At 50.9% G+C, this 10,791-nt stretch overlaps 1 protein-coding gene across 1 annotated transcript; it reads right to left on the reverse strand.

Moving 5' to 3' along the window:
* Positions 1-6,003: 6,003 nt before the first annotated feature.
* On the reverse strand, positions 6,004-7,004 carry LOC148591381 (olfactory receptor 14C36-like). Its single transcript, XM_088537665.1, has one exon. It carries the CDS (start codon positions 6,961-6,963, stop codon positions 6,004-6,006), a length of 960 nt encoding a protein of 319 aa, XP_088393791.1. The 5' UTR covers positions 6,964-7,004.
* Positions 7,005-10,791: the final 3,787 nt, after the last annotated feature.

A 10,791-nucleotide genomic window follows, 5' to 3' on the forward strand; every position in this document is an offset into this window, starting at 1 on the left:
GGGCTGTGCGCGAGCGAGGTCCCCCTGCCCGAGGAGCTGCTGGGGCAGCAGGAGGCTCACGGCGGGTGCTGGCGCTGAGGTCGCTGCTGAGGGGCCAGCAGCAGCAGCAGGGATGGTCCTGAAGAGCAAAGGGGTCCAGGAAAGCTGGACTTTTCTCAAAAAGGAAGTGTAAAAGATGCAGGAACAGGCCATCCCTGTGAGCTGTAAGATGAGTCAGAGGGGAAGAAGACCAGCTTGGCTGAATAGCTGAGCACTACAAAGGACAGTAGCTAGTGGCAGAGTTATGATTGGATGATTCTTAGCTTGGCCACATTCTGCTCCATGGCCAAAACCTCCTTACACTTGTGAATAACTTTCTGCTCTCTCCATGTGAACTCCCTATCTCATAGATACACTCTAATCTTTTCAAGGTTGACATTCTCTGCTAAGGGAGCCAGGGATTTCACAGACCCGCTACAAACCCTGACAATTGCATGTAAAAGGGATGAGGATGGGGATCACAAAGGATGAGGCTAAGTCTAAGGAACTTAACGCCTAGTTTATCTCAGTCTTTAACAACAAGATCAGTTCTCCTCAAGTTGCTTGCCCCCTGAGCTAGAAGACACCTGTGCAGAGCAGAACAACTCCCCCATAAATCAGGAGGAAACAGTCAGTTTCCACAGTACTCCACTTGGACACTCACACGTCCGTCTATGGGTCCAGGTGGCATCCACCCAAAGGTTCTGAGGGAGCTGGTGGAAGTGCTCGTCAAGCCACTCTCCATCATCTATCAGCAGTCCTGGTCAACAGGGGAGGTCCCAGATGGCTAGAGACTTGCCAATGTTGGCAAGATGGAGGATCCAGGGAAACTACAGGCCTGTCAGCATGACCTCGGTATTGGGGGAAGTTATGGAGCAGATCATATTGAGGGCGATCATACAGCATGTGCTTGATAAGCAGGGAATCAGGCTGGAACAATATGGGTTCATGGCTGCCTGACCAGCTTGATCTCCTCAGACCAGGTGACCTGCCTAATGGATGAGGGAAAGGCTGTGGACATGGTCTCAGTAGACCTTAGGAAGGTTCTTGACACAGTCTTCCACTGCATTCTCCTGGAGAAGCTGGCAGCTCATGGCTTAGACAGGTGTACTCTTTGCTAAGAGAAAAATGGAGAAGATGGCCAGACCCAGAGAGTGGTGGTGAATGGTGTGAAATCCAGCTGGTAACTGGTCACGAGCGGTGTTCCCCCAGGGTCAGTGTTGGGTCGAGTCTTCTTTAATATCTTTGTCAATGATCTGAATAAGGGATAAGGGGATTGAGTGCACCTTCAGCAAGTTTGCAGACAACACCAACATCAAAGGAAGATTTGATCAACTTGAGGGCAGGAAGGCCCTAGGGGAGGATCTGGGCAGTCTGGATCAATAGGCTGAGGCCAACTGTATGAGTTTCAACAAGGCCAAGTGCTGGATCCTGCACCTCACTTACAAGAACCCCATGCAGCTACAGGCTTGAGGCTGCGTGGCTGGAGAGCTGTGTGGCAGAAAAGGATCTGCGGGGGTTGGTCGACAGCCATCTGACCATGAGCCAGCAGTGTGCCCAGATGGTCAAGAAGGCCAAAGGCATCCTGGCTTGTATCAGGAATGGTGCAGCCAGCAGGACCAGGGAAGCGATCATCCCCCTGTACTCAGCATTGGTGAGGCCGCATCTCGAATCCTGTGTTCTGTTTCTGGCCCCTCACTACAAGAAAGGTGCTGGAGTGAGTCCAAAGAAGAGGAACAAAGCTGGTAAAGGGACTGGAGCACAGACCTTATGAGAAGCAGCTGAGGGAGTTGAAGTTATTTAGTGTGGAGAAGAGGAAGTTCAGGGGTGACCTTATCGTTCTTTACATCTGCCTTAAAGGAGGTTGTAGTGAGGCAGGGTTGATCTCTTCTCCAATATATGAAAATGGGACAAGAGGAGAAGGCCTCAAGTTGTGCCAGGGGAAGTTCAGGATACGTTTTAGGAGAAAATTCTACACAGAAAGAGTAATCAAGCATTGGAACAGGCTGCCTGAAGAAGTGGTGGGGCAGTATTTAAGAAATGTGTAGATGAGGCACTTAGAGACATGGTTTAACAGGTATGGTGTTGAAGGTTTTACGATTGGACTCAATGATCTTGAAGGTGTTTTCCAACTCTAATGATTCTATGATTTCTCTTTCTTGTTCAGATACCTCTCAACTCTCCAGTTGCTCCTTTGAGCAAGTGGAGAATTTCAATCTTGCCTTGCCTTCAGGAGTGTAGTTACTTCTTCAGCTAGCTGTTTTAGAGTGTTTCTATGCAGGCTGTTCTATCTATCTGTCAAAAACATCTCAAGGAAGGTTATTCCTTGTAGACTGGGAACCTCTCTGGAGGCAGTTTGGACTCAACATAGTGATCAGGATTGCATTCTGTTTCTTAGGACAGAGCATGAAGCTTATGCTTGTCATACAGGTGATTAGGTTTTTTATCTCGTAGGGCACTGGATGAACTGCAACAGCTGGAACATTCAGTTACAGCCTGGAGCAGAAAAAGGTTAGATTTGAACCAGAACTATCCAAGTCCCCAGTGGCTGAGGAGAGAAATGTCAGGGCTGGGGATGTGAACAGGAAGGTTGTCCATACAGGTCTCCTCTCAAAAACACTGCTTTTCCCACGTGTGCAGACTTCATTGGGAGACACTGTAGGAACTGGAGAATGTGGTCAGATATCTTCTGAAAACAGAATGAAAAAAGAAAGCTGAAAAGCAGTCATCCTTCTTTTTCAGGTGCTCATTGAAATCTGCCTCATTTCAATACATTGCTTTCCAATTAGCCACACAAGAATTGAAGATTGAAGAAAAATATGATATATCCTTAGATATTTGTTTTTCATTTTAATGAGCCCTGGGAATATTTGGTGCTGAGTTTATGAACCTCCAGGAAGTTGAGAACCTCCTGGAGGAGACTGAGGAAATCTCTCCAGTAGTTACAGTCAGATGCAAATGGCCAACTTTCTTGGAGAGTTAATTGGTCCTCTTGAGGACCATTAGCAGCAAAGTCTCCCCAGGGGCTGAGTAGAGCAGAAAGTTGGAGGCCCTGATTGCAGATAAGCAAAGACAAAGTGCAGGTTGCTCTCATGCCAGGTTAACACTTCATGTGTTTTTCAAGTACATTGGCCAAGCACAGGTGTCCAGACTCTGAATAAGGGGGTCCTTTCCACCATGCTTTGCCCGGGTCTCCTGCTGGGTCAGTGCGTGTGTGGGGGTGTTCAAGGCCAAGGGCAGCGCACCTTATGTCCCTGGGGGAAAGCAGGCAAGGAGACCCTGTGGCCATGAGCAAGAAGTTTCCTCTCCCAATCCTCAATATCAGAGACACCAGCCATAGCAAAGGTGACATAGACCTAGTTCTTTTGGAGGCTTTTGGCCATGGCAATGCCCTTGGCCATCTTCCCCTCGGGCTCTGCTACACTTTGCTATTTCTGTGCCTGTTTGCCTGCAGCCTGTAGACATCCAAACTGCTTCCCACCTTGCTCTCACCCCAGGATCTCTCCATCTCAAATGATGTCTCTAGGTCTTGTTCACTGTTCTTTGAAACAGAGGCATGGGATGATCCTAGATACCTTCTGCATGATCTCTTACACCACAGAACTACCCTTGAAGTGAAATTCCTTGTTTTCCTGAAGTGCAGTCTGCACATTTCAAGCTGCTGTTGGTGGCTCTTTCAACTTCTCATGCTCTTTTCCATTGCCAGAATAGGCTCCATCATCTCTGAAACCACCCTTCTAGCAGTCACTGGCCAGTGTTATGTTCGCCTTAGCTGTAACACCTCACCAGGCTGAAGAAACCCAGGTCCCTCAGCTTCTCCACACAGGCCATGTGCTTTAGGTCTCCAACCCCATCTCTGCAGACCCCCTCTGGAGCCTCTCCTGTTCCTCCTCATTGCTGCAGCACTGGGTATACCACAGTGGGACACACAATTCCACATGTCTCCACAACAGGGCTGAGTCATGGGGGCTTAGAACTGCTCTCGCCTGAGTGTCCAGGCACTTCCTAACGCAGCCCTGTGTGCAGCAGGCCCAGTTGTGGTGAGCAGCCACCACAGGCTTGTGTATCATAAAAGGTAATGCAAAAGAAAAATGAAGGCTATATGGGAGTCCCTGCCTAGCAGTCCTGAACCTGAATACCTCAAAGTGAAGGGGGACAAAGAATCATAGAATCATAGAATGCTTAAGGTTGGAAGGGACCTCTGGAGGTCATCTAGTCCAACCCCTTCTGCACACACAGGGTCACCCAGAGCACGTGGCACAGGACTGCGTCCAAGCAGGTTTTAAAGATCTCCAGAGAAGGAGACTCCACAGCCTCTCTGGGCAGCCTGTTCCAGCGCTCTGTCACCATCACTGTTAAAAAAATTTTCCTAAAGTTCATGTAGAACTTCTGGTGCTCCAGTTTGTGGCCATTACCTCTATTTCTGTTGGTGGCCACCAGTGAAAAGAGACCATCACCATCCTCTGCACTCCCTCCCTTGAGGTGTTTATATACACTGATTAGATCCCCTCTCAGCCTTCTCTTCTCCAGGCTGAACAGGCCCAGCTCCCTCAGCCTCTCTTCATAGGGCAGATGTTCCAGGCCCCTGATCATCCTTGTGTCCCTGCGCTGGACTCTCTCCAGCAGCTCCACATCCCTCTTATACTGTGGAGCCCAGAACTGGACACAGTACTCCAGATGTGGCCTCACCAGGGCTGAGTAGAGGGGCAGGATCACCTCCCTCGACTTGCTGGAGACACTCTTCTTAATGCAGCCCAGGATCCCATTGGCCTTCTTGGCCACGAGGGCACACTGCTGCCTCATGGTCAACTTGTCATCCACCATGACACCCAGGTCCCTCTCTGCAGAGCTGCATCTGGTCCTGCATGTTTGTGACATTTGTCCATGGTCACCCACAACTGTGCCAGGGCACTGTGGATTTCCTTGGCCATCTCAGGTGACCCTGGATGCTTTTTCCTCCTACACAAGTACCAGTCACTATAAGGACGAGGCACAGGCAGTCTGTACCAGTGCATTCAGTAATTCTTCCCTAGGTTTAGGACCCTGAACTTCATGAGGCCCAGCTCTCCAGCCTGTTCGTTTCCCTTGGAATGGCTGCACGGAGGTGTGGGGTATCAGACACTGCTCCCAGTTTGGGACCCTAAGGACACTTGCTAAGTGTGCACTCATCCCCTTCATCCAGGTCATTAATCAAGTAGCTGGACAAGACTTAACCCAATGTTGACATCTGGGGAACACCAAGAGCTACAGGCCTCCAGCTAGACTCTGCACCACTGATCACAACCCATGGAGCTCTGCCGTTCAGCTGCTGTGCACTCATCTAAACACACACTTCTTGACCTTGCCCATGAGGACCTTATGGGAGACAGTGTTCAAGACTTTGCTGAAGTCAAGGCAGACAACATGCACCAATCTCCCCTCATCTCCCCAGCCAGTCCTTCCATCCTAGAAGACTCTCGAACTGATTCAGCTTGATTTCCCCTCGGTGAATTCATGCTGACCACTGCTGACACCCGTCCTTTCCTCCACATGCTTAGAGACAACATCTCTGATGAGTTGCTTCTTCACCTTTCCAGAAAGGTTCATCCCTTCCACAGTCACTGGTCACCAATGAGTGAGTCCTAAATGCAGAGCTCATTACACATTTCTGAGCTATTTTCTCCTGAACACATGGAGAATCCTGTGAAGCAAGGCCTTTGGGGTACAATTGCTTGAGCATATTCTTAAAAGCAGCTTCCTCTAAAGAGCAGCCTTCAGGCACTGCACTGGGTGGAACTTTCTGCTTTTAATGACAGAGTGAGGAGATCAGTTCTGACCCAGACTTAGACATCAATTTATTTGGAAACCATATGAGACAAAGTAGTCTAATTCAAGGAGGAACAAATCCAACCATTTGTGTAGCAGCATGTTAACAAATGCTAGTAATAGTAAATCTAATAAACATAAAGAACTATTGCTCAATCATGGTACAGGATACAGTAGGATTCACATGTTGAGATCAACACCGATATTACCATTTCTGAATAATGTCCATGAAATTACTTTCCTCAGGGCATCCTTGAGCTCCTTGTTCCTCATGCTGTAGATGAGGGGGTTCACTGTTGGAGGCACCACAGAGTACAGAACAGCCAGCACCAGATCCAGAGCTGGGGAGGAGATGGAGGGGGGCTTCAGGTAGGCAAACGTGGCTGTGCTGATGAACAGGGAGACCACAATCAGGTGTGGGAGGCACATGGAAAAGGCTTTGTGCTGGCCCTGCTCAGAGGGGATCCTCAGCACTGCTCTGAAGATCTGCACGTAAGACACCACAATGAAAGTGAAACACCCAGAGTGTACGCAAAAAGTAATCACAAGGACTCCAACTTCCCTGAGGTCAGAATTAGAGCAGGAGAGCCTGAGGATCTGGGGGATCTCACAGAAGAACTGCTCCACCACATTGCCTTGGCAGAGTGGTATGGAAAATGTGTTCCCAGTGTGCAGGAGAGCATTGACAAAACTGCTCCTCCAGGCAGCTGCTGCCATTTTGACACAAGCTCTGCTGTCCATGAGGGTCCCATAATACAGGGGTCTGCAGATGGCAACGTAGCGGTCATAGGCCATGACTGTGAGGAGGAAATACTCTCCTACTATGAAGAAAAGAAACATAAAGACCTGTGCGGAACATTCTAAGTACGAAATGGTCCTGGTGTTCCAGAGGGAATTGACCATGGATTTGGGGACAATGGTGGAGATGGAGCCAAGGTCGAGGAGGGAGAGGTTGAGGAGGAAGAAGTACATGCGGGTGTGGAGGCGGTGGTCGCAGGCTACGGCTGTGATGATGAGGCCGTTGGCCAGGAGGGCAGCTAGGTAGATGGCCAGGAAGAGCGAGAAGTGCAAGAGCTGCAGCTCCCGCATGTCTGCGAATGGCTGGAGGAGGAACTCGTTGAGGGAGCTGCTGTTGGACATTTGCTATCTCAGGGCATAGTGCACTGTCCTGGGAGAAAAAAAAAAAAAAAAAAAAAAAGATGTGGCATTTTAGAAAAGACATTTGAAGGAAGAAAAACCAGTAAATTAAAAATATTCTATTTCTCATTAAAAACACACCACACTGAGCCTCTCTTTACTAGGGGGAGGGGACGGGGAAGGGGCATCTGTGCACTTACCTGGCTTGAATCCTGTTTTGTGCTGACCGGGTATGTTGTAAGGATTTGGGACCTCTGCCCATGGAATGTGGAGGGAATTGGAGTGAGTAATTCTGACACTCACAATAAAATCACTTTTCAGGTAACAGGGCTGTTCAGCATCTTCACACCCATTTCTAAAGGATGTGGCTTGTAGAAGAAAGTTTTTTTTTTAACATTATTTATTTTCTTTGAGATGCCCCTCTCCCACCTGGGCAGCGCTCCTTGAAGATAGCAATAATTGTCCTTTCTGCCGCGAGTGCTGAGAGGAAAGGCTTCCCTATCACTTGGGGCGGAGTGACGAGAGCTTCTCTATTACCCCAGGTTCCAGCTGTCCTGCACTCACACTGCTTTGAGCTGGAAGATGATCTCGCTTACATGTTACCCTAAAAACCACACTCCTGTGCAGACCCCTGTTTCACATGACTTGCAGCATTGATATCTGAACTGCAGCTCAATTCTTCTCCACCCAAGTGAGCTTCAGAGAAGACCAGGAGCAGCATGGACAGGAGGGAAGCAAGGAGCAACCCTGGGGCACAGGGACACTGCTCTGGATTAGAGCCCATGCAGACCTGGGTGCACACCCAGCTTCACAGCCCTGCAGCATCCCCGGGAGAAGGAAGCAGGATGCCCTGTCCCTGTGACGCTGAGGCAGGGAACCCTGCTCTGAAGCATCCTCTGCATTGGAGATGGGGGGAGAGCGATTGCCCCAAACCCTATCAAGTGATGGCATTGCCTGGGTGCAGAAGAGCCCTCTGGAAACTCAGTAGCATTGCCCTGCAGCCAGAGACTTACCATGCAAGGGGCTGGGAGCTCACTTCCACAGTGAGCTCTGCTCTGTCCTCCCGCTCCACACTGCCGTTCCCCTCTCGCTGCCTTCTCTCCTCTGCTGTCCGCAGCAGCAGGCAGTGCCCGCAGCCCTGCTGCTCTTGGCACAGGAGCTGCTCCTGCACTCGGCTGTCTCTGGGCAGTGCTGCCAGGCTGCCACGAGCTGCCTCCGTCCCAGGAGCCTGGCCCCGCTCAGGAGCAGAGGCCCAGCTGAACTCACCAATTTCTCTGTCCCTTGTGCCCCCTCCTCCTGGGTAATGTTCATTTCAATAAACTAAAATAATCACCTGTTGTCCTTTGCTAATGACTGGAGAGAGATTATTCCAACATGGCAATTTATTTCATCAAAGGATGACTATCTATGAAAGTTGGAAATGTCTCACTCTGGAAGCCTTATCTCACATCCCTTAACTAGACAGGAGACTGAGGAGTGGACAAGTGGGAGTTCACGGACACAAGGTTCAGGTGCTGATTCAGAAATACCCATATGGGCAGTACCTGCCTAGATCTGAGTGTGAAGTTGTATTCAGATCCCTCCTGTAAACTCCACAAACACACAAGTAGCGGCATTCCCCTTGCCAAATGGAAGTTAGCAGAGCACAGAGATCTGCACACAAGCTCCTTGTCAAAGCTCCACTACAATCCCTGGAGATGAAGGCTGAGAGTCAGTTGCTCCCACGGAAGCACCTGGTGACAGTGGAAGAGACTGAGGAGATGCAAGGCAGGTGCCAGTGCCTGCTTGCTCCGATGGGTGCATCATTCTAGAGCACGAGTTGGGGTCCAGGTGGGGAATTGCCTTGGCTGTCTGAAATGACCCCAGATGACAACTACGATGACAGCCCCACTCACTAGGAAGTTGAAGCATGGGAAGATTGCAGGATTACCAGCAGCTCTTGTAATTCAGTGCAGAGCCTTGATTTGATGGCACAGAAAAGTGCTGGCAGGGCCTTGTCAGATGCCAGGGGTGTCCAGCACAACCACATGTCTCCAGCAGATACAGCCGGGAACCTACAGGAAAACCATGTCCCCTTGGAGTGATTGCTGGATAAGTGCCCCAGGACATCCTGCGTTTCTGTCCCGTACCCAAACAAAGACATTCCAGCACTGGCTGTAGGGAAAGCCCATCCCGTCTACATCCAGGGTGCTGCATAAATGGGAGGCACCCTGGCCCCGCTACGTCTCTGCTCCAGGCCCTGCCCTCTCAAACCCTTCTAGCTCTCCTCCCCTGAACTTTTCTTCATCCACCACATGACATGAACAGGCAATGGGCTAATAAGGACCTCCGGGTGGCTGCATCAAAGGCTGTCAAGGCCCATGGACATCTTCAGTGGCACCTTTTTCTTCCTGAACCAGTGTCAGGCACAGGAGAGAGTGCCCGTTGGGCTGCTTTGTGTGAGAGGAAATGCCCATGGCCAGGAATACGTGTCCCCTCGCTGGAGAAGCTCCAGCCTGGCTATCTTGGCCCAGGTCTCCTTCCCCACCATCCCTGTGCCCTCCCTGCAGGTCCCATCCCTGCCGCCCACCTCTCCCTCCAGCCCCACCGCTCACCTCCCTCGTGCGCTCCTGCGCTCCAGGGATCCTGTCCATGGATGAGGAACAGCCATTCGCCTGCTGCTCCTTCTCCATCTCCATCTCCAGGACTCGCTCTGGGGACAGCCCTGCACAGCCAGCACATTTCTGGCCTGTCCTCCTTGCAGACAGATGCGTCCGCACAGTCCACGTCACAGTCCCGTCCTCTGATCAGCTGCTCAAACTGACAGGACCTCACAGGCCCTTGGCTGGGGCTGGTTCTGCTGCTGGCCAATCCCGCACAGGGCCAGCAGTGACCTCACAATGTGCCCTGGAACATTCAGCTGGGTCTGGCCTATCAGCAGCAGGGACAGAGGTGACATCACAAGAAACCTAAGCAACCCAGAGCTTCCTGATAGCATCAGGTCTACAGTGAAGGATGTGACCTCATGTCACCATCAGAGCCATATCCCTGCTTTTGGCCTATCAGAATCAGGCACAGCAGTGACCTCACTATTAATATCCAGGCCATGTCCCTGCTGCTGGCCTATCAGGGACTGGCACAGCAGTGACCTCACTAACAACATTCAGGCCATGGGCCTGCTGCTGGTCTATCAGGTCCTGAGACAGAAAGGCCAACACAACCAACATCCAAACCATGGGCATTTTCTGCCTTGTCACCACTGGACACTGAGGTGACGTCACAACAGCCTGTTGGAGCTAAGAGCCCCCTCTGGCCCATCCAGAGCAATAAGTGTCCTCAGAGTCACAAGTTTGGGGCTATCAGCTACTCAGGCAGAAAGGACCTCCGAGTACGAAGGGCAGCCATGGCCCTGCTGCTGGCATGTCATGTTCTCCCACAGAAGGGACCCTGTCATTGGTCCCAGGGACATGGGCAAGGTTGTTCTCCAGGGTGTGCTTGCTCCTGCAGTGCTTTCCCAGGAAAGGGTCTAGGGAAGAGCAGTGCCCTGGCCCCAGACACAAGTCACCATCTGTGGAGGTCAACCTAAGGTCAGTAGCAAAGAACGTCCCCTCGGCAGATGAGGGGCTGAGCAGGAGAGGTGGGAGCTGCAGCCAACTGGCCAGCACATGATCAAGGAACTCACTGGACAGCCTCACGTGTGATCAGCGCGTGATCATCTGGTTGATGGGTCGGTTGGGTTTGGGGCTTAACATGCTGCCAGGCAGGGTGGGGGCTGTCTCCGGGGTCAGAAGCTCTATAAATTGTGCTTAAATAAAGGTCTCTGGTTTCACAACACCAAAGACCATGATTTCT

Source organism: Tinamus guttatus, unplaced genomic scaffold (assembly GCF_059628265.1).
Source record: "Tinamus guttatus ecotype Peru unplaced genomic scaffold, ASM5962826v1 Tinamus_guttatus_pri_ptg000841l, whole genome shotgun sequence".
Taxonomy (NCBI): domain Eukaryota; kingdom Metazoa; phylum Chordata; class Aves; order Tinamiformes; family Tinamidae; genus Tinamus; species Tinamus guttatus.